We start from the raw sequence: 24353 nt of genomic DNA on the forward strand, positions 1-24353 counted from the left end.
TGCTCTGCACATTCGGGCCCCATTGCCCTGTACAGTTTCAGGCTTTCCCTGCTTTAGCGCACTTGATCTGCCTATTGAATGGCTGGATAATTAACTGTCAAGCTTGATCAGGTATGTTAGAGAAGGCACAGCTTACGACTGTGCAGGTTAGTGGGGTCCCAGGAGCAGAGCAGAAATCCTCTGGCTTATGATGGAATGGGTGAGTGCAAATTCCGATACTGGGAAAGATTGGCTGCTGTTGGAAATGCTATATTCACTGTTTATTTATTTATTCACTGTGCAATGTTTATTTTGAAGCTGTTCTCTATTCATATATAAACCATAGGCAAATCACAGCACTTTTATACATGCATACATTTCTAGGAGAAATTACATGTTTAATTACTCCTAGAAATTTGATTGAAATTTGGGTTCAAAATTAATGACTGCCTAACATGTTCAGTCTTCCATATGTAAAATGGCCAATGGGATTCAAATTAGTGACTGAGTTGGCTCTTAAGGAGCCCCCTAAAGTTGTAAGCTTAGTGTCGTTATCCTGCTATAAGGCTATCTGCCATGCATTGTGTTTTGAAGTATTTTATTAGATCTGAGCATTGAAAACCCCTCTATATGCTCCAGGATTAATTCTGCAGTCATATTATCATTGAAAAGAAGTGGGCCAGTGGCAGGCATGAACGCCCACCTTCCCATGATTCGTAAGGAAATAAATGAGATGGTACGCTTTGGATCACGTGCGTTTTTTTTTTCTTTTCTTTTTATTATCGCACCCTCCTCTTTCCATTTCTCTCGCACTCGTTAACTGTTGGTTCATCATTCCCTAAGAATGCCACAGGCCATAGCAATGGGCACTGCAGAGGGGATTATTGTATGTAACCTGCCAGCACTTAAAGACATAAAGCATGCACGCCTGCAAAATCATAGCTGAACTCTCTCACTCTGGACGTAATCTCTTCCAACCCCTGGGAGGCCAAAGACGCAAACCAGCACAACCAAACACAAGAACTGCCTCTGACTCCAGTGCTGAGGGCCCCATTCACCGTAGTGTGCAGCTTGCACTTTAGCCTTCAACCAAGCTCACCTTTCACTGTAGTATCTATCTTCATTGCTTTTTACATAAGTGTATCCTCTTTACCATCCTAGCCAAGACTATCTATGCATAAATGCCCATTTCACATTCATAAACTGTGTGTATACACTATATATATAGCAGAAAAATGCTTCTCCATACCTTGCTCATGTGTACATATTTCGTAGTCCATTTTATTTGTTTTATTGTATCTTAATTTTTAAAAAGTTCTGTTGTACTTCAGCTTATTCCCTATTCTGTGTACTCTGTGTATCTGTAAAAAGTCATGTGTCTGTCGGTTTGATGTTACATGTGCACTCACCCAGACAAATTCTTGTGTAACATACCTAGCAAAATGATTCTGAAAATGCCACCTGGGTTTTTTGTTGTCGCAGGCTGTTTTTATAGCCTGATCTACTGGGTATCTATGTTCCTTTGTGCTTTACGCACAGGGAGAACAAAAACAGGAGCCAGGTGCAAATGCCACATCAAGAATCAATTCTATACCCTTTGTTAGCTAACTTTTGCATGAACTTATTGTGCAGCAACACAGCTCGCTAAGAAACAACTGAATTCAAATCAGGGAATGTTCAGGAAAAGGGCTATGAATCCTACATGGTTTACCAAGGACAAAAGTTCAACTTAAAAACCACTTAAGTAAACCCAACATTCTGCTTTTAAATCTTATTGTCACTGTATCATTTTAAATCGAATATGATGAGTACAGAGCCAGAACAAATGCTGCCTCTCTGTCAAATCATTTAAGGGCTGTATTGTGAGAAGGTTTTATGACCATTTCTTTGCACCATGTACTCATTCAATTAAGGGATCTTTTAGAAAACAACAACTGTATTTGAAACATTTCCCAAATAAAGACTTTATGCAAATTGCTTTAGAACAATACAACCAAGCAAGAGGGAAAATTTGCGAACAAAAACCATTGAATCATTGACATTTGTGTGAATTCCTGTATGGCATTCAAAGCATTTATTTAACAAACTGCATTGATTATTTAGCAACACCTTGCACACAAGGATTGCACAGAGAATGGCTCGTTCATTTTTGAAAACAAACAAATATTAGGCACATACAAATTCCAGTTGCACACTTCTTCTGCCCCTTGTTTTCTAAGAAAAATAAATAAATAAAAAACTAAGGGTACTGTAATTGCTACTCAGGCTTCACTTACGTAACAAGTACGACTTTATGAAAATGTTACATTCTCTCAATGTTTATTACTATACTTTTTAATACAAAGAAACTGATGCTGTTTATAGGAGTCATGATGATTAGATAATTAGACAGTGGTATGTGCCTCATCCCAAATCCCAGCTTTAGATCATTTGCTCTCCTTGCCTAACCAAACTAAAATGTTCTAACATAAGCATATAAGAGAAACACTGACAAACATTGGTATTCCTTTCAATCACCAATTCCCTCCCGACATATAGTACATGGTATTTTCTGAACCATCAGAAAAGCCAGATTTACAATAAACATATCAAATATACACATTTGCACTTAAATATTGAAAGAGGGACCAGGACATCTATTTTACACCAATTCTAAAACACCAGTAACTAAAATGTGTGTATGTAGTTACTTTTGAACATAGGCACATATTGATTATAAGTGCAAGTGTTCAATTAATCTCTAAGTGGTTAGCATACTATCTCGCACCTTGTCCTGAAGTTTATCATAGAGGTAGATCAATTCAACTGATCTGTCTTCATGGAGTGCACATATACCCAGTACAGCATGGCAAAGCACATGCCAGCAAAAGTGTTTAGCTCCTAATAAATGCCATACATTTCATTCCATTGGTCAGGATTTTCCAACAAATAAAAAGCATAAAAAACACAATTAAGAAAAATCTTCAGTTGTACATGTTATTAGACATAATCTGCTCAAAATTTTAAATACCAAATACAACACAAAAGTAATATTTACAGCTGAAATATTCAAGTACAAATAAAGTTAAAAGAGTTTAAAAAATTAATGTAAACTCTATGAAACACTGAACAAGTGTTTCCTTCTCCTGACTGGTAGTCAATCCATACTGTACACCTTAAAAATATAAATACATATTCCCTTTCAGATCACACTATTTCAGAGTATTCATCAGTGCCTGGCATAGTTATTAAGCATTGGGTCAGAGACAGTTAAATTAAGTTAAATTAGAGGGAAGCCAATGATTACATTTGTTGAGTTTATGGCTTGGTTTAGTTTTAGATCATTGTTTAATATATTTTTTAAATATTTAATACATTTCATAGTAAATTATTAGATTCAGAACAATTTCCACTCCTCAAGAAACACCAGCAGTTCAAGTCGTGGTTTAGAAATGACTCCTAGGGGGAACCTGGTTCACAGAAGCTTCTCCTGAATATGCCAGTGCTCATCTGTTGTCCTTGGCAACAGTGTGCATCATCCAGTTTACTTTGGTCTTCCAGCTCTCCCTCAGAGCTTCATTGAACTTCACTTTAAAGTTCTTCAGAGCCTCCTCCTCAGATCTGCCTAGAGCTAAAGAGTCCTTAAGAGGCATGAAATGTTCTGTCAATCCTAGCAGTGTTGTGCTGTTATTGTTAAATCAGCATATTTTACAAGACAGATCATATACGTCACCGTCTGTTACTCACGATGCCAAAGCAAACCCTTAAATAAATCATCTCTTTTTGAGTTCTGCTCAAAAAGCAATTTTAAAGCATTGTCCCTTGATAATCGCGGCTCAGATCCTGAATGGCTTTGCGAAACGTGAGGTCTATAAGTTATACTGTATTTGCTTTTTTGCGTGAAGGTCTTGCGCGGTTCTTACCTTTAGGTACTGAATGTCTTTGGAGCAACTGAGCTCAGGAAGTCCTGCAGCTCTCATCAAGGCAAACAGGTTCACAAACAGAGTTCCATTCCTACACAGGATCTTATATGCTTGTTCACAGCATTCACGGAATCTGTGGAGCACACAGACAGCTTCCTTTGCTTAAAAGCATGAATAACCCTTTGGTCAAGGTCATTATTTGCATTATTCAGAAACTAAGGTATAAGTGTGCATCTCAAAATAACATTAAATATTTACATTCATGTAGAAACAGAATAATATTTAAAAAGTGAAAATGATTTTTTTGGGGGGGGGGTGGTGAACGAGATGGGAAGTCTAGTATTAGTACAGGACATCGTAGATAATTTCCATTAATCCCAGATACTAAAAGCACTCAGTATGCTTTTGTTGTGCTTTTAAACTCATTAGAATATAATCATCCTAGTGACAGAAAACAATAGCAATAGCCAGTGTGATTTATCAGAGAAAAAAAAGGAATACCAAAAGGAATGTTGTTCTCTCTCACTAACCTACCAAACAAGGTGTGTTATTGATCTTTCCAGTCCCACCTTACTCTTCCTTTCATCCGCACTGTGATCAATCAATCAACCTATTATCAATAAACCTAATCTTGAGCCCTGTCAAACTTTCAAATTATAGACCTATTTTAAATCTGCTATTTATAACCAGGATTTTGGAGAAAGCTATGGTACAGCGGCTGAGCTTGCATAACAATCACATTCATGAAAAATGTCAATTGGGTCTTAGACTGAGACAGCATTATTGAACATTACAAGCAATGCTTCACTGTCACACTATTCTACTAGACATGTCCTAAACCTTATTGGGTTCACAGGAAAAGTCCTTTCCTGGTTTAGATCCTAACTAACTGACCTCTAGCAATTTGAAAGTGTAAATGGTGAAGCATCCATTACAGTATGATGTTCCTCAAGGTTCCGTGCTTGGTCCTCTACTTTTTACAATATACATGTTGCTTTTTGGAATTGTTATTCTTAAACATGGCAGTAGTTTTCACTGTCATGCTGATGACACACAACTGAATATATCAGCTAATCCAAACAATAATGTTTAGTTTAATGGGATTGAAGACATAAAAGCATCAGAAAACGTTCTCCTACCAAACCCAGACAAAGCAGAGTTCCATAGCTGCTAGAAATAATATGTTAAAATTAATGCTAAATTTTGGTAGCCTTCTTGTTGTACCAGGAACAACTGTGGAAAACCTTGGCATCACAATTGATCCTGACCTGTCTTTTGATGCGTTTATAGGTAATATGACTAAAGTGCGCTTCCTTCACCTTCAAAATATTGCAAAACTAAAAAATGCAATATCCATGCATGACACCAAAAAAAGTGCTTATGTTTTTAGTACCTGCAGTCCCTTGCTAACTACATGTTCCAGTAAGGGGTTAAACAAGCTTCAATTAGTCCAGAATCTGGAAGCTAAGGACCATACAATAACTAGAATGTATGACCATATTACTCCAATATTATCGTCACTGCCTTACCTGTCAAACTCCAAACTGGTTACAAAATTCTCTTACTGACATACAAACCCCTACATGGCCTTGGTCCGTAGTATCTAGTGAACTTATTTCACGTCAAGACCACAAAGTGCTGGCTATCTATTAGTACCTACAATTATGAAAGTTATGGCAGAGGAATGTTCACTTTCATACAAATTCCCCAAACTTTAGAAAAAGATTTTGAGTGTTAGTGTTCAGAAACTTAGACACAGTCTCAGTTTTGAAGTTTAGGTTGAAAACTTATTTGTTTAGTCAATCTTGTGGAAATTAATGTTCAGGTTAGATAAATGACGCAGACCTCGGGGTTCATCGACAAAAAGAGAATAAAGCTAAATTGAGATGTTGTTGCTGTCATTCTGAAGCTCTCATGCATCCACACAGGTATGTAGGCGGTGGAGCAGTGGTGGTGGTATCTCTGGGAAACCTAGTACCTGTGCTACCTTCTGACTTTCCCAGTTTAGCTAAGCTGTTATAGCTGGTTCTGTTAGAGTCCAGAGTACAGAGTCGGCTGCCTTCCAAACAGAACTAACTAACTAGTCTTTCTTTCCTTTGCAGAGCTGTACTGACTCTCCTGTCTCTTCTGATGCTGATACAAGCTGAACCCTAAAGGAGAGTTCCAGCCCTTCTGCCCTTTGGCCCTGCCTGCCTGACCACCAAAGCAAATTCAACTTTATTCATTATTTTATTAGTTTCATACACAGGAGCATGCGGTCCCCTTCTGAGTCTCAGATCCTCTCAAGGTTTCTGTCTCTTTCTCTCAGAGTTTTTCCTTGCCACCGTCACCTTGGATTCTCTGTATATGTGATTTCTGTAAAACTGACTTGTAACAACACACAAATATTGAATTTGACTTTGTATTGACCTCCGTCGTCTGCATTCATGCACTGACCGTTCAAACTTCTCACTGTTGTTGGTCCGTCCCTGCTGAATCACGTGGACAAAGTCGTATGTCAGGATGAATGGCACACGTTCTCTGTTGATTCCAAACTTTGCCTTGAAATTCCCCAGAAAATGCCCAAAGTCTATATGGAATAACTGCAAACATAAGAAAGAAACATTTAAAGGCAAGAATAAAATCCAGGCCCTGAACATTGCTTATATTTGGATAAATATATAAGCATCTACATAAGCAGCCAGGTTGGCACATCAGCAGGAATGTGATTATACACTTAATTTAGGACCAGTAGAAATGGTCTTATGTGTCCACTGGGATCTACTCAGAATTGATATATAACACAGTAGATAGAATCATGCCCTCTAGTGCCTCCCTGTGGTGCTTAGTATTACTGGAGAAAATTTAGGACTTCTCAAACTTGTAGCAAGGGATTATAGAATTATTCATGTGCTTTCTTCCTACCTGGCCATTCTCCCTGATCATGATGTTGTCACTATGGCGATCTCCAATTCCCAGGACATATGTAGCTACACAGTAGCCCGCACAGGACAGTGTAAACTCCTCAATAGCCTGATCCAGTTTATCCCTGTTTACAAAAATAGCATAGGTTTTATCATTTCACCTTATACTAGTCTCCAGCTCTTCCTTCTTCTGGTCTGTCTATAGCCTGTGTATCTCTGTGTTAAACACTCACCCACACGCACGCACACGCACGCAACCACCATCCCCCACAATAACACGCTGACAGTCCCCCACATCAGTTCTACATTTTCACACAGTGCCGTGGCTGAAGGTGTTTACTGGTAGTGATGCGACTCGGCGCTCACACCACAGGAGGTCTCCTAACAGCACACTGTATTAATATTACAGGTTAATATTTAATGAGTCCCCTGCTTGTGTTCTGGTCCTCATGGTGCAACCTGTCTCAAATCAGATTCATTACCTCAGTAGTCTCTCCTCAGACAGAAACTGCACACTTCAGAAAACACTAGAACCAGGATGTATAGGCATCTTGGACAGTTAAAAATGCACTTTCAATCTGACCTCATCTACTGGTACACATCAGCGCCGTGCCACTAGTACACATCAGTGCCATGCAATGTTGCTTTTTAAATATTTAGCATGCCACATATTTTCTCTCAGTCCACAGTAAAACACACAATAAATAATAGATCATGCTTAACGCCAACACATTGTAAAGTTAAAAAGACAGCTATTTAGAGGCCCTCAGTCTCTAACACAACATGCCTCGCACTGCTGCATAAGGCAAGCAAGCATCCGTCTCAGGAACCACGTCTCAGAGGAGTGAGATAGATACTTCTATAATGGGTACTGGTCTCTTGTTTCATAGGTACCAATCAATGGCCTTCCAATTCGAAACTGATAGCTACCAGGAAAAAAAACAATGCTCATCTGTATACAACTGGGAAAAAAAGGAATCAAATACACTGTTGCGTAGACATTTGGACTCATGGTTTAAAATTTTGAAATCAATGTAGTCAGTAATGTCTCTGAAGTACCGTAAATACTGAACTGAACATCTAAAAATACCTTTGGGGTCTGATTTAATTTGCTTAAACTAAACTGCACATACTATATATAACATACGTTATCAGTGAATAAAAGATAACACCATTCATCAAAGTTCCATCAATTACCTTTACTTATGGCACTAATATATTGTTAATTGGGATTAACAAACCATGAACTTCAGTATTAATAAACCATAAGTGTTTACAATTATAATGATCATATACAAACATTTTACAAAATAATGGAAAACCAAATGTATTTCCTTCCTGTCCCAATGTGACCATTTATAATTTAATAACATCAACATTTTTTGTTCTTCCCATCTCTAAAAATCCATTACAGCCAATAAACTCATGGGTTGCATTAATGTAAGTCTTAGTTACTTTGTTAATAATACATTTGGTTTAATAATGATAATGCTTGTGGTGTGTTACTGTTGCCTAATGCTGCAAAGTTAAGAGAAATTTGATTTAAAATGCTATTGAATAAAATAACTATTAATATGACAAGCAATTCAAACATACTTCACATTGGTTTGTACTATACATGCAGAGTAGAGTATTATCTACACATAATCACGTCCATGTAAATGGAGGTAGTGGCAGATAGATGTTCACAAATGCATATAAATGTGGCACTGGACTCTCCCTCAGGACGGAGACCCAGCCCTTTATCTGCTGAACCCTGGAGCAGTTTGGCTATGACCTCTGGCCTGCTCAGGTCCTACCAGGGCATCAGACTGTACTGTCCTCCCAACAGGGGGCCTCGAAAACAACATCTCATGGTGCAAACTTGCTGTGCTGCGCTGAAACATTATAGTGAATGCAGGTTGCCCAGTGTGAAACCAACCACAGCCTAACAACCAAACTGTTGTGCAGGCGAGTCTAAATATGTAGGCACACACGTGGAGTGCTCAAGTCAGTTGTGGTTGATGGATGAGTCAGGCACAAAGCTGCTCTTTGCAGCTTCTCGGACAGAAAGCACACAACAGAGAGATAAGAGAATGCACTGGGCCTAAATTATTCTCTGTAATGCAGTGGCCCACGGGGTGTCAGTGGCCTGAGGGATCTACAAAGCGAGGCACGTGGCCGTCAAACACAAAACGCGAGGCGAGCGCCACACTCACTCGGGGTTCTTGGACTTGAGCCAGTTGAGAAGCGCATCTTTGTTGAAGGCGGCAGTGGCAGCATTGTTGCTGCTGTTTCTCTGGATGTTGGCGATTGTGTCCGCGTTCTTCACCACCTCGATCAGGCCCGTCTTGTTCCCCGTGGACAGGCAGCCGTATGGGACCATTCTGTCTCCCCCGGACAACGAGCAGAGGAAGACATGAGGAGAGAGAGTCTGGGAGAACTGAGCCAGAGTACGACTCCCGCTCGGCAGCTGTGACACACATCTCTATCCTCAGACCTTTCGTTAGTTTTAAATATGAGCTCTCCTAAAAAAAACTTAACACTGAATAGAAATCTTAATTTATATGAGGCCTGCCATGAGTTCACACTCCAAGAGAAGCTAGATATTTAATTCAGTAAATACAAACCTGAGGTCCAAGCCTTCTGTCTTCCATAAGACATCCATTAGTTGTATCATTTGAAGGGTTAACATATCCTGCCTCAGATCTGAAAACCATCATGAAAATGGGTCAGTATTAATACTTACTGGGTATGTGGATCCGGGTGTGTGTGTCTATGTTTTCGTGCGTGCGTGTGTGTATACATGAGAGAGTGTGTGTGACTGTGTTTAAAAGTAGGGCTTTGCTCTGCGTACCATCTCCGTTCTTGAAGATGATACCCACAGTGTCTAAGTGGTCCCATTTGTTCTTGTACATTAGCCAGAGGGGCTTCATCTTAGAGTCCATGAACTTGCATCTGTCTGGGCTGAGGCCAAAATAAAACACATTAATTGTAACTAACTCACAAATAAACATTTTATATAGTAATAGATTTGTAGCATATTAATATTTTTAAGGAATCACATGATGAATATATATATATATATCTTTCTTTCTATCTCTCTCTCTCTCTCTCTCTCTCTCTCTCTATATATATATATATATATATATATATATATATATATATATATATATATATATACAGATATATAGATATAGATTTATAAATTATATATATTTTTTAAATATACTTTTAATTATACTTAATTATACTTTAATTTATACTTAAAAATATTTCATATGGGACACATACAAAATGAAACCTAATAGTCCTATTATGTACTTGAACTGCCAAAAACACTTTCTGAAATGTACAAAAAAAAAAAAAAGCAAAAATGTTTTGTGCAAGATTATTGCAAAACATCTATTATCACAAACATCTACACACTGATGTGTCCTTCATGACACATCCAGTCCTTCATGCTATCATGCTACCATCGTCTGAGTAAGACCAGGAAAATAATATTACTCAGCAGCTGAAGACTACAAAAAAGTGGCATTCAATGAAGTAACCTCTAAAACTGAAAAATAATCAGCACAACAAACTGTGAAAAATACGTAAATCACTCATTTAATATTCTCGGATTCTGCGTGTGATAGTAATAATAACATATAATAATCATGTCACTACAGTTCACGTTCATCTTCATCCATGAAAAGCAGCATGGCAATATTTGCGTCAAACACCCAAGCATTCAGGGGCCTTCGATGTGCTGTGCTGGAGCGGGGCTGGGCGAAGTGTGAGCCGTACCAGATTTCAGAGAGGACGATACTGGGACTGAGTGGGGAGATGACATCAGACAGTGCCTCCATGTACGTGTCCTGCTTTATACACAACTTCATGTCCTCTGTGATCTGCAGTCTGGAGGCAGACTTCTGGCTGCCTGACTTTACAAAGTCATTCAGAGCCTTCATTTTATTCAGTGCCTCAATCTGCACAGGAGGCAGAAGAACACACACACACACACACACATTCTCAGTCACACACACTCAGATTCAGGGCCAAACATTTATCTTGCTTAAGTGCTCAAAATATAGCATCAAACATAGTGAAACACAGCATCCAACACAAGCAAATACTGCAAATACAGGTTTACAATGTGCATGGTTAGATGTTAGCTAAAGGCACTGAAGACTGCTGTCCAAGTCGTCTAAAGAAGGCCGCTGTCCCTCAGCCATAATTATATTATCGTGACATTCCAAAGGGGAACAGACACACCATTTGTGTTACTGTGATCACTTCTAAATAATTTATGTTGTGGTGACATACTTCAGTCATACGATATGACACTTATATGACCCTCATTTTCGATCTGCTACTGACCCGAGTAACCAGTTTTTGAAAGTGTACAGCTGTGAACAGCTAAAGTCCATCTGCAGTATGCTGTGGGAGATAAGGAGAATGACTTCTCTCGCTGTGCTGACCTGTTTCATTAGGCTTTTTATGTGGTAGATGCTTCCCCTGCAGTAGGCTTCCAGGATGAGTCCAAACCTCAGACTGACAGAGGCCACGTGCATTTCAGACCTGCAGGGAGAGACACGTCACTCAGTCGCACGGAGCCCCCTGTGTGGAACAAGAAGTGCTTTGAGGCTTCTGAAGCTTACCTGAGATGCCAAAACAAGAAGTGGCCTATCTTCTTGTTGGACAGAGCTCTCTCCAAGAGGAAAGTGGTCAAGTCACAGTCAAGGTATGATTCATATTTTAGAACCTGCACCAACTGCAGAAGGTACTGAAAAAGCTCTTCATCGCTGTTGAGGGAGACAGAGAATATGATGACAAAGGTTTCTTTAATTACATGTCTGGACTCAAGAAGAGAACCATCTCCGTAGCCTTGTTGTTGAAGGGATAGTCCTTACAGAGACAGAAGGGCCAGCTATGGCAGTGGTAGCTCAGTGGTTAATGTGCTTGACTAGTAATCAGAACGCTGCCCCACCAGTAATAAGTTGCCACTGTTGGGACCCTGAGCAAGGCCCTTAACTCTCAAACGCTCAAATTGTGTTCAGTCATAATTGTAAGTCGTTTTGGATAAGTGTCAGCTAAATGCTGTAAATGTAAAATCTAAAAATGCTAGGTGAATGGAAGCCAGCTTGGAACAAGTGCATAATGTTAATTCATCTTACCCCTGCCCCGTTAATCCTATACAGTTAAACCACTTAGAAGAAGAGCGACGACAAATGTCACTGCAATGCAAAGAACAACACAGCACAACATATGTGCTTGCTCACATAACTGTCCAAGTTGTGGCCAAGACACTGGCAGACACCCACCCCAGCTTCTTGAGGCAGCGGATGGTGAAGGAGCGGACGTGGGGGTCAGGGAAGGTGTAGTCCAGCAGCTCGAGGGCATGTAGTGGCGGCAGGTCCCGCCACGTACGCAGCAGACATACCATCTGAAACACAAAGCCGAGCACGTCGGTGACAAAAGGGCAATTCTCTAAACTCTAAACTTTCTCTAAACCAGGTGGCACTGCTGGTCGCTGATTTGTATTGATGCACAAAGTAGATCAGTTGTGTCTAAATTTTTCCATCCGTTTGTGGGAGCGTATTTAGGGTGTCAATTTTAAACAGCTGTGTTTTAATTTTACGCATGATATAGCATGACATAAGATGACAGATAGATGCACACTACAGAGTGGCCTGCTGGCTTGCGTACGTACCTGGGCTACGTCCTCGTGTTTATTCCACTTGGTGATGAGAAGGAGTTTTGAGAGGCTCTCTGGGTAGTGAGCTCTCACGTCCAAGCGTAGCTTCCACAGCAGTTCTTTCTCATGCTCAAAGAACTCAGTGTGGTTTTTATTGTCCACTATCTCTTTCAGTTTCAGGTGCTGCGAACAGCAACGAGACGGATCACAGCGTGTAAGTGCAGTGTAGACCTGTCCTATGCCTTCAGTTTTATGAATTCTCACACTCTGCTCGCACAAACGAATGAGCAGTATCTTACCTCCTCTTTCGTAGCAACAACCTTCTTGCCATTTATTTCAGGGTCGTTCAACTAAAAATAGAGGAAAATGTCAAAATATCGTCACTATGAGTGAATCATCACAACACTGTTAAGGTTGGTGGGACGGGGTGTGTTTATGGCTGAAGCTGTCCGGTTTACTTTTTCAAGGGGGGGGTAGTAGAGGGGATGCGGTCTGAAACTGGGGAAGCGGATGAGGAGTCCGGCTGTGCTGTCAATGTTGGGGTTCCTCTCCACTGTGCCCATAGGATTCAGCAGGTCCCCTTTATCATCTACAAATAACGAGGTTATTATTAATATTATTATTATTATTATCATTATCGTTGTTATACAAACAAATGTATTAATCAATTATGACACAGAACAGAGTTAACAGGTTTTATCCAGTAACTACATTATATTAACATTTGGTTCGTTTTATTGAGGCTGGTGTTATTTGAATGCAGCAGTCTGAAAAAGTACAACAGAACCGCTAAGCACCTGGAGCCGAAGGCCAGGTGGACAACAAGAACTCCCCTGTCTTCAGCTGGTCCTTGTAGTCAAACACCATCGTGTTCACCCAGGCCAGAGGGCAGTCCTGACAGGAGACAGAGACCATTCACATATAGCCATGATCAAGATCCCACTCTACTCAAAAACAGAGAATTCATTATTTCATACAGAGGTTCCCAATCAAGGCTCCGCGGGAGAGAGCCATGGTTTTATATGCAGTCGGACGCCTTATGAATATCTAAAATATGCAGCTTATTTCCATCGTTGTGAAGGATATGAAATAACTGTTAGCTTAAAAAAACAATAATAATAATACATAATTAAGGTAATTTGTATTTACTGGCTTCAAATATTATAAATTCCTCCATTTCCAGGAAGTTTGAAAATTAAAACTGACTGGTATATATTTGGTCAGCCTTCGGCACTAACTATGCAGTCTAAATTGTCTAAAGTGATGACTTAAACATATTCAGATACCCACAGATTAAGATCAGACTGTGGTAAGCAGCGCTCCTGTAACATAGTCTGGCATTATTCTACAAATATTTAAAATAAAGTTACGGGGACGGAGCGCCTGAGACAGAGATCGCTCTCATTTCCTCGCTTAGACCAGCTTCTCTACTCACTATATGAAAGGGAAGCAGCGAGGAAAGCAGAAGTGGACATGGAGGGTGTGAACCATGAACAAATGCGCGCATAAACATGCACCTGGAGGCTGAGCACATGGCCCCCGTTGGCCATGCCGAGTGGCGCGAAGTCACTGGGCCTCTGTAACAGCACGGGTTGAGCGCTTTTGATTTGACTATCGAGCACCCGTCAAGCTGCACATTTTATTCCCAAACCCTGCAAACGCTGCAAAATATAGCGCCCGTTATGTTTGAGGAAGATTCCGAGCTTCTGTTGCCAAGGGAACCGACCCTCCTCGGAGACTCACAGCCTTTTTGTTCTTCTTCTTGGTGGAACGCTGTTTCTTGGTCTTCTCGAGAACACCGTAGAGGGTGAAGCAGAGGCGGCTCATGCGCGGGAGGTCGCACAGGTTGATGTCAAACACGAGCTTCTGGTCCCACACGGGGTCAGAGCACACGCTGACCTCGCTGCTGGTCACTACCTTGCAGAGGAGCTCACCGCCATGGAAGAGTCCTGCCTGCACCACCAGCTAAGGGGTGGGGGGTTGGGTGGAAGAGATGACATGTCCTTCAAAATCAGACTAGAATAGAGCGCAGGGCATTTAGCAGTTTGCAGACTTTTCGAAGTTCCAGAAGTGAAACCTAGTACACAGAATGACCCCTTTAAATCAACAGATCCATATATTCATGAATAAATCAACATATAAATGAATGAATAAATGAAATGAAAATAAATCATTAAACAAATGAGCTAAATGAACTTGAATAACTAGAGAACTAAGAAAGGAATGAATGACCCAGTGCATCTAACAAAAACAGCATTACATCAGGTAACCAAAACAGAGATGAACATTTGAGCTGGACTAAACCACTATCCATGATAAGAAATAAGAAATAAAGTGTCCTTCCCCTAAGGCTATCAATGACAACCTCTGCCTTCCAGCAGCAGACAATACTGGTAATTGTATGACAAGACAAAATGCATCTGGAGGCATGAAATAAGTGGCTGAAAATGGGTGGTCAAAGTTTAAACATTAACATGCATGAACACATTTTCTCGGTTTACTCATCTCATTTCATGCTGTACATTTAACTTGATAACTAAAATGTGCCCGTATAATCTGAGTTCTTTTAACGCTGACTACTTTTTCGTTCGGTCGTTTACGTTTTAATGAAAGAATCTAGAGTTATTTCTACAAGTTTAACTTTTACTCCTTTTACTCTTGAGACGTTTCATGAAAATGAAAGGCGTGACTAAATCTAACATCTTTTTTTCCCTACAAGTGAAGCGAACCGCCCTCATGACTTTTCACTTCTGTAACAAGGAAAAAAAAAGATGCAAGCGAGTGTAAGCAACACTGCTGCCCTTTTCTAAGAATCTAGGCCCAAGAGAGCGGTGAAAGCCAGATAGTCACTCCCCACTTCCTGTTTTGATGTTTTGCTCAACCGCTTCTGATGAATTATGGGAAATATGTGGTGAGGGTCACATGACCGCACTTCATGATTTCACTCCTTGCTGTCTGCTGTAGTTGTAAGCGATAAGCAGCCATGCCATAAAGGATACCAAGAGTCATATGAAGAAGCATTTCTACCTTCATGCCCTCGTCTGTGTTGACCCGAGTGCCGTGCACCAGCTGGATGAAGAACGGCTCCTTGATGGACCACAACGATGATGTGTTTTGCTGTTGAAACAATGGAGCACACCTTACAGAGGAAGCCCCGTCCAGGACTAAAATGGAGACTGTAAATCTCCAGTACATTTTTTTTAATCAATAAACAGAAAACATCTTCATGATTCGCACTGTAAATGTTTGACATGTCATAAACCTCTTGGCCAGAAGTAAAAGTAATAGTAGACGTGCAACTACGATGAAAACATGAAGCGAGAGGAACTCTAACAGTATGAAACCAAAGGCTTGTGACCCATGTCAGTGTTACGAATGTATCTTTTTCCCACTAGAGACCACCTGTTCACAGTGAAACATCAGCACGTATTAAATTATGTCCACACAAGTGACATAGTCAGATAATTATGACATTGAACAGCAATCCATTCAGTGACTATTACTAATGGCCAACGATACATTACCAACATTATGCTTCTCCACAAGTTCTCCAAATAATAAGCCCTAAATAATAAGGCAACATATTTTAATCACCTCACTTTCTTAAAAGCCTTTTCTTTTTAACCTAAGATTGAATTTATGAAATTTACATTTTAGTAAATCTCTAAGATATGAACAAAAGTGAATGAAGCAAAGGTTTCTATGCAAAGGCAGTTCCCAGAAGGCTGAACAAGAAGTGTAGTTTGTTGTTCCACTGTTAATAACAGATGGTGTTCTGGTGCGATAACTCTCTCTCACCTTTTTCAGAGGCAGCGGCGGCGGTTTCGATAGACTGCGGCTCTTTGAGACTTGGTTACTCAGGCCACCCTGCTCCTCCTGGTACTTGATAATAGTGGAGTGATGCACCATGGTCAAATGCGGCTTAATGCCTCCATACAAACATGAGAAAATGTACTGCAAAAATATGGAAACACAGAAGAAAAAAAACGGTGAAGAGGACTGCAGCTGACCTAAATGTTCAGGCATATAAAGTTCATTTTCTGGATGAAGGCCAGTTTTGTTGGAGAAGCTCCTCTGTGGCAGCCTACTGCATGGTCTGAGGTGCAGTGAGGGCATCCATCACAACAGTCATGGAGGGACTGCCTCGCTCCCATTTCACAAACACACACACACACACACACACACGCACACATACGCACACATACACACACACAAAGAGCAACTGAGGGCAGCGCCGGCATCACAGTCATCAGTATCAAACCCTGCAACCCTCATTTAGTTAGCGTAATGCAGCTCAAATCACATTACGCTCTGGGTAGTTGACTGTTAAAAGCCTAGCAGAGGTGCATGACTCATCTCTGCAGGTACTGGCAGTTTCTATATCAACAACTGCCTTGACACCGTCAGACACTTGTTATTGCGTGCAGAATTAGAGTCAAGGCAGTGGGGAGCTAGAAGGACTGTCACTGCAACATTTTAATTAGGATTAAGGACTAATGACAATGCAGAAAACCAAGTGATGTGAGGAGGAGCAAAAAAGAACAAACTCTTCAAAGCCGGAACTATTAATAGTCTGTACACTCAGACAGACCTATTGTTTAGCTCTCTACACTTGCTACAGTTGCAGCTGACACTGTGCAACACTTAGCTTCCCTTTTCTATGACCATTAGAGGACTCTTTTCCCAATAATCTCACACAGCCCTCCCCACACAACCCACACCCACCTCCCACCCTCTACCTCCCACCTGGCCTTCGGTAAACCTCAGACAGAATTTAAAGGCACCCAACGTGCAACGAGGCAAACAGGAAGCTAACCCCTCACTTTAAACTGGCACAGTGGGGAGTTCCCGTAGATGAACTGCCATCGCCCGTTGACCTGCAGGGTGTAGTTCTCGGGTTTCTCCTGCTTCAGTGGTCGGAAGACTGTGGCTTTCTTCCGGAGTGCATTCTGCATCAGGACCACGGGAAAATCCTGAGGGTCCAGCTGCAGCATGAAGCTCTCCTGTGCAGCATAAGAGAGAGGACCTCAGCACACTGCTTCAAAGCCCTCGACAGGGTCACTCTGAGACAAACAACGCAGAAATTTGCCTTGTGGCATGGGAACCCAGTTGCAAAAAGACTGAAATGATTGTACCCCAAATGTTTTCACACACAAAGGGAGGGAAAGCTTTTGCTATACTTGCTAGTGGTATTAGCTGGCATTTAAAACAGTGAAAACAAACACTGTTTGGACTTTTCCCTTTGACTGTCAGTCTCTATCCTGAGTCGCTCTCAGGCTTATTTTACAGAAGGAACACAAAGCTACAGGTACATGAAGAGTAGGTGGGGGCTTCCCAGATAGCTTGGTGCTGTGGAACTATACTACTTTACATAATCCCTCACTTGGGGAATTTGGGTCACACAGGCCCCTGTTTGTCTGCAAATGCAGTTCTCTGACATTATCTCTAACGCCAACGTCTTTTGAGCATTTTGGTTTGTGATGTCAAAATCACTCTAAATATGTCAGTTTAAAATTAGGCTTTTGACTGTTTGGCAGCCAATATTTGAAGTGACGGTGGTTATACAAACACGCTTTTAAAAACAGAGTTGGAGACAAAGTTGTTACACTGACTTACGATATCTAGGTTATGAATCTCTTCATTAATTAAAGGGGTGTTATGTGAAACAAGATGAGTACACAACATCCGGTGGCTCACCTCACTGGCCTCGAACTTGACATTGACAAGGAGTTTTTTAACACTGCAAGATTTCCCACTTTGCACAACCATGGAGAAGGGCTCCAAGTCACAGGGAAAGTTGCACTTCATCCACTGGTGCCATGGCAACCGCTGCCGGTCTTGAGCGTTTTCCTCACAGAAGGAGCGCATTTTAGCTCTGAACTCATTAACCTCGTGATTCTTCTGAGTGTCAAATTCGTGCAGACCTGGCCAGCAAGACCAAAACAACAGCATCAAGACCTAAACATCGGCATCAAGCACCTTCTGCAAACAGTCAGCATTCTGCTCAGCAAATCTGACAGCATCTGTTGAGAAGCTTCTAAGAACAGCCTTTGGCCTTAGTCCATGATTTTAAGTTCACAGCTATGACTGACTGCCATTTTGCTACCCTGACGTAGACCTGGGCAGTAGCAAAACTGGAATTATGAACCTTTCCCAATCAGCAGGCTGATCTGGGTGTTGATGAGTTTCTCGACACGGTCCCCCTCGCGGGCCACCAGCCTCAGCACGGGCATAAAGGGCCGGACATCACACAGACGCCGCGACTCATCCTCCAGCTCCTCGCGCTCTGCCGTCAGGTTGATACAGGTGAACACGTAGGCATCGGGGTCACTCAGGACGCTGAACAGAGGCTCACTCCGTGCGTTCTTCCACACCATCTACAGACATACTCAGCCAATTGAGGGTCACGTTCGGCAAATGTCTTGTGGCATTTGTGGTTTCCAGTGACAAAGTGTTACGCTTGCTTAATCCCTTGCCCTACAATTTCTGCATAACAGTCCTGTTCTGTTGGAGGCTGTGGGTCCACTGAGGAGCACACAGCTTCCAGCTGTATGAAGACCCAGTTAGGTCAACATGTTCTTGCTCAGAAATCAACAAGAGTATTATTTTACTGTTTATAGTTAACGAGTAAAACACTGAACATACTGATAGACACATAACACATAATAACAGTTTAAAAACATAATAACATAAGTCTAGCTAATGATGACATAAGTCTTAGACGAGGAGACTACAGTATATCTTTGTGTTTTGAAGCACCACTTTAAAAAGGCAGGGCATTAACGACTTTTTGTTATTATTATTATTATTATTATTATTTTACCTTTTTAATCGTGCCGATGGTGTCATTGCGAGCGACGGGAAAACTGAGGTAGATACCCGTGGGGAGGAGGAACTCCAGTGTGACCTGCTCACGACCTCCTTTCTCCCACACATCCTGCATGCCGTAGCAGACCCCCGGCGGCATGGCTCAGGTCATGCGTCTACTACCAGCCACACTGCGGAAGACAACGGCCGGTTTTAGTGCAGGCGAACTTGCCCAGTATACAAGGAAAACACTGCTAGAAGCCAGCAGGCAAAGAACTATGTTCACAGGTGTTTCAAAAGTTTGGTTAATGTTCAGTAAAAAAAATTTAAATAAAAATTTTAAAAAGCGGAAATTAGAAACAGGCAGAAACAAAATTCATGGCACACACAAATTGCATCATTTGTGAACAATTTTATAAATGCTCGTCAACTATTTCTACATCCTGGACAGCATGGCAAAAATATTTTACCTTGGGGAAGCTTTGCAAAAATACATCCATTTAGTTAGGGGGTTGATATATTACATTTAGTTAGGGGATTGATATTAACGCAAAAATGGAATCTTAAGCTACGTCTGTGCAGTCTCGCTGATGTTTGTGTTAAAGTCATTTGCTTTTATAGCAAACATAAACACAACCCACGGTCGATGCGTTAGTGCCCCACCATCCACAGCCGAGTTCTCGGACTGTATAGAAGGTTACGACCATAACAGCCCGGGCAGGAGAACCAAGATAAGACATATGCGCTGTGTTTCGTACAGCTAACAACATAGAAACGAACGATTTATACAAATTTATTAGACAGATTTATTAGATAGTAACGCACCAACGAATAAGTCTTTTTTCAAATGTCATTCATGATTTTTCTTAATGCGTCAGGGCGACAATGTCTGGGCGATAATGTCTGGGCGATATGCGCCCAATAGGTTTCAATAACCAGAACTATGACGATTTTATTAAAACATGTAAAAATGTCAACTTGCCTAACAGCCTCGCCGGTTTCCCATTAGTCCATGGTATGTAGAATCAACGATGCTCCCCACCATCAATTTGAAAATGGATACGTTATTCCACGCGTAATTGTCCAGCTGATTTAGAAACGGCACAGGTTCAACGATTCCCAAAGTTTTAGTCAGATATGTCGCCGATATGTGTCAACCAGGACTGTGATTATCCTTATCGATTTAGGAGTGTGGAAGTGACAAGCTGCGAGGATGTCATAGACATGCGTACCTTACAAATGTTAGGGATCATCTGCGAAATGGCAACAAAATGCTAACGCACCGCTCACTCTCTTCTCGTTACTGGGTCACAAGGGTCGTTTTATTCTCTCGATAAAAAGCTGAAACGTTTGGCTTCCTACGATTCAGATTCAGTACAATCGCTTTCGACCACGGCATTTTAACAGTCAGCGCATTTACATATTTCAACAAGGCATTGGACAACGCGAAGGATCCCCAAACTCTTAGCGAACGCCAACGTCTGGTTTGACGAAGTGACAGTGGGTCAGTTGTCCCTGCGAATGACACAATGTCTTATATTATAGACTCTGGTTTTCATTAGGTCGCATTTAATCATATACAATTTCTCTATAGACTTGTCTTTTAAGTTACTGATTTTTAAAAAAAAATTCTTGACCACCCTTTACTTTGACCACTATATGTTATGCACTCTATCCATGTTTACTCTCCAGTGAAATGGAATATATCATAAGCCGCCGCATTTCGTGAATAAGGTCATTACTATTTCAACTGAATCATGTTTCATAATTGTACTGGCAGCAATTACAACGCGTTTTTACGTGCGCATTTCCAGCTCACCTTCCAAGTCCCCATGCACACAGTCTTGTGGAAAGATTATTCATTAACTTATCAGTTTGATGTATCTCACATATTTCCTCTGTTTATGTGACAAATTGGACAAAAGTGTGTTCCTGTGGGACAATAAGGGAAGCTCTATTTCTGGATACCGCTGCTCGCAGTTTTACGATTATGGGCCCATGGGGAAGTCAGTCTAGTTCAGTTGTCATTCAGAAAAACCAAAAGTAACCATTTTTAGTCTAGTGGTATGAATTCCAGTAAAATAACCGCTGATGCAAGTGATGAGTTTCCGATTTTGCATAGGAAGTACATGATAACGGAGGTAGTACTGACCCTCCATCCCACCCTAGAACGTTTTAACAAACATCCAGTGACAGCTGTTCCAAATGTAATTTGAATCATTTTAAACAAAAGAACAAGATTAGAAAGACACAACATTGACAGAGAAAGATACAAACCTGGGACGCAACCTCACAGACTAACAACAATAGCAAACATTTGTGGGAAAAACAAAAAAACCTTTTAAACATTACCTTTATTTTTACACATTTATTTATGTGTAAAGGCTGTAACCCATTCAAACATTACCAATTGCTTCCTCTCGGCCTTTTCCAATATGATTTTTTTTAAACTTGAAACAGGATAATCAGGATGTAATACATACATAAGAGAATACTTATGCAGTTTCTAACTCCATATGTTCCTACCATATACATTTCAAATAACTTCCTTAAACCAAATCAATGGTTTGCTTAGGTGTTAAAAGAATTAGGATTATGCAATAACAGGTGAGTGTATGCAGAGACAATATATTGTTTAAATGACACAGTTATGTCTTCACCAGTCACATATGTACACACAAATGCACTGACAATACCGAAATAGTGCAGACTAAAGACCCTGTCTTCAAAGTTTGCACCACTGTTGAGCGAGCAGCTGCATGCAGCTGGTGAAAACAGGAAGTGTGTGTGTGTGTGTGTGTGTGTGTGTGTGTGTGTGTGTGTGTGTGTGTGTGTGTGTGTGTGCAGAACAGAAACTCCATGTCAAATAAGGCTCCAGACCCCCTCACTCTCATTCTCCCTCCCCCACCACCCATCACTACAGGGCACTGACAACCACAACAGCCAGATCAGCACAACATGCACACACACACACACACACACACACGCACACACACACACACACACACACACACACACACACACACACACACACAAAACATAGCCCACTCAAGACAGAGAGCGGAATAAGGACATATATGCACAGTCTACACTCTGCTCATGCTGACCTAGTGAACTAAATGGAAAACAAATCATTATAAGAACAAGTGTGGGGATTCTGGTATGATACACAGTACACCCATATACATATAGTAACCCCAAGCACAATACTAGAATCTGTGTAGTGCCATGAAAAGTCAGGTTACAGGGCACAACTGAGTAGTCTGTCTAAATGATACATGTAGGAAAAGTTTTAAATTGAAAATTAAATAAAAACATACAAAAGGAGATCACAATCAAACAAATTAATATGAAATTAGTCTTTTCACATTTCTTTCATTCAAAAACAGATTTCCCTTTTCTACTTGTGATCTACCTCTAGACTTATTATGAATTTAAGCCAATAAAAACATGGCCTTCTTTCACCATGGAAGCAACTTGCCTGTCCTTGAGACTGAGTCACAGTATGTCTTTTTACAAACAATCTATTTTATACACCAAGCAATCTATTATAGACTTGATCAATTTCAAAGTCTTAAAAAGACATTTCAGTTTTGCTTTCCAAAGCACAAATGTCTCTCTTACATCAGTATTAATAATTTAGCTCTTTAAAGAAAAGCTTAGAGCAAAATTTAGAACAAAATATTTTTAGATTCTGAGATCTTTAACCCATGACACTCAGAAGTGGCTTCTGTATATATATTCTGTCTATAGCTGCACCTAATAGGTTTGGGGTGGGGGGGGGTGGGGGGGGCATATCACCTCCATAATTCCTCCCCACACTACTCATATAATGTATCATATAATGTATGGGTGGTGTGAGCAGTATTTTTTCAAACTTTTTTTTAAAAAGTTTAAAAACTTTTTAGTTTTTTTCTAAAACTTTTTTAGAACTACCAGGTTTTTTTTTAGTCAGTTAACTTTACTTTTTCTGTGCAGTTGTGCCATATTTCCATTAGCCTCTTTAAAGAATGATCAGGCTCTGTTTCTCAAAAGCATCACAGTGTGACGATCACCACAAATGACAGATTGTTCAGTGTGATACTGTCACACAGCTGACCTCGTCTAACCCTATACCGGACTACAACTCCAATGCATCGCTTCATAAGATCCTCATCCACCCGAATCCACCTGTTGCTCATTTCCTAGTCATGTTTATACCCTGCCTTTGCCAATCACTCTTTGCGAAGTATTGCCATTATTTCAGTGTGTGCATGCTGAGCGTTTACTACATTTTGCTGGAAACCTGTTTATTTTTGCCTTTGTCTGTCTGTCTGTTGTGCCTCTGTTTTTTCTCTGGACTGTCTTCGTATTGGTACTACAGATGTCCTTTGGATTTGTCATGTTGTATTCTCTGCTTCTGACCCTCTTTCTGTTATTTACTATGACTATGGATTTCCTTGCTAGGAATAAAGAAGCTTCAAGCTTCTGTGAGCGTCCGACTGGTTCTGTCATGTCACAGATATTCTCTCTGCTATTTACTGATGAGCTTTGTGTTGCAATCAGGGTTCCCACTCCAAGTCAAATGTCAAATTCCAGTACATTTCTCTAACTTTCACTGACCGAAAATCTGAATTTCTGCAACTTATAAGGAACAGAAAACAGGCTGCCTTGTTAAATGGGTACAGGAAACATTAAAATATAACATTTTGAAAAAATGGAAAATCTGGATATTTTGTGTATACATTCATACAAATGTACTCAGAAATATATGCAAATGTTTTAATGCATACACAATGACAGCAGGTAGGTATGGGATCAGGACATTAAAATTTTGTCCTTAGCAAAAAATAAACAAACCTGTGTTCCCCCCTTGAAGTGCTCCTATGTTTCACCTTTAGACACAAACCTTATCTTTGTGGAGTCTCACTAAGCAGTCTTCATAAAAAGGGCAATGTTAACCCCCCCTCCCCCCACGTTTATGTTTCAGCTAGCTTTATTAATGTTTGCTGTTTTATGAGTATTTAAGAGTATTTACAAATGCCACTAACATAAATTACACAGGATTCATGACACCAGTACGGATATAAACCGTGGTACCAAAAATGTGTATTGCAAATT

General features: G+C 40.6%; 1 protein-coding gene across 1 annotated transcript; it reads right to left on the reverse strand.

The window, feature by feature from the left end:
* Positions 1 to 2030: 2030 nt before the first annotated feature.
* pik3cd (phosphatidylinositol-4,5-bisphosphate 3-kinase, catalytic subunit delta) lies at positions 2031 to 20627 on the reverse strand. Its single transcript, XM_027016323.2, has 23 exons — positions 20236 to 20627; positions 19270 to 19444; positions 18595 to 18823; positions 18144 to 18370; positions 17270 to 17449; positions 16245 to 16400; positions 15474 to 15563; positions 14190 to 14411; positions 13244 to 13340; positions 12905 to 13035; positions 12746 to 12796; positions 12462 to 12629; positions 12073 to 12194; positions 11410 to 11553; positions 11230 to 11329; positions 10556 to 10737; positions 9621 to 9730; positions 9394 to 9472; positions 8983 to 9150; positions 6786 to 6909; positions 6318 to 6463; positions 3882 to 4014; positions 2031 to 3599 (listed from the first exon to the last, which is right to left on the reverse strand). The coding sequence occupies exons 2-23, from the start codon at positions 19411 to 19413 to the stop codon at positions 3465 to 3467; spliced, it is 3138 nt and encodes a 1045-aa protein (XP_026872124.2). The 5' UTR covers positions 19414 to 19444; positions 20236 to 20627; the 3' UTR covers positions 2031 to 3464.
* Between the last annotated feature and the right edge of the window lie 3726 nt (positions 20628 to 24353).

This window comes from Electrophorus electricus, chromosome 24 (genome assembly GCF_013358815.1).
Source record: "Electrophorus electricus isolate fEleEle1 chromosome 24, fEleEle1.pri, whole genome shotgun sequence".
Classification (NCBI taxonomy): Eukaryota; Metazoa; Chordata; class Actinopteri; order Gymnotiformes; family Gymnotidae; genus Electrophorus; species Electrophorus electricus.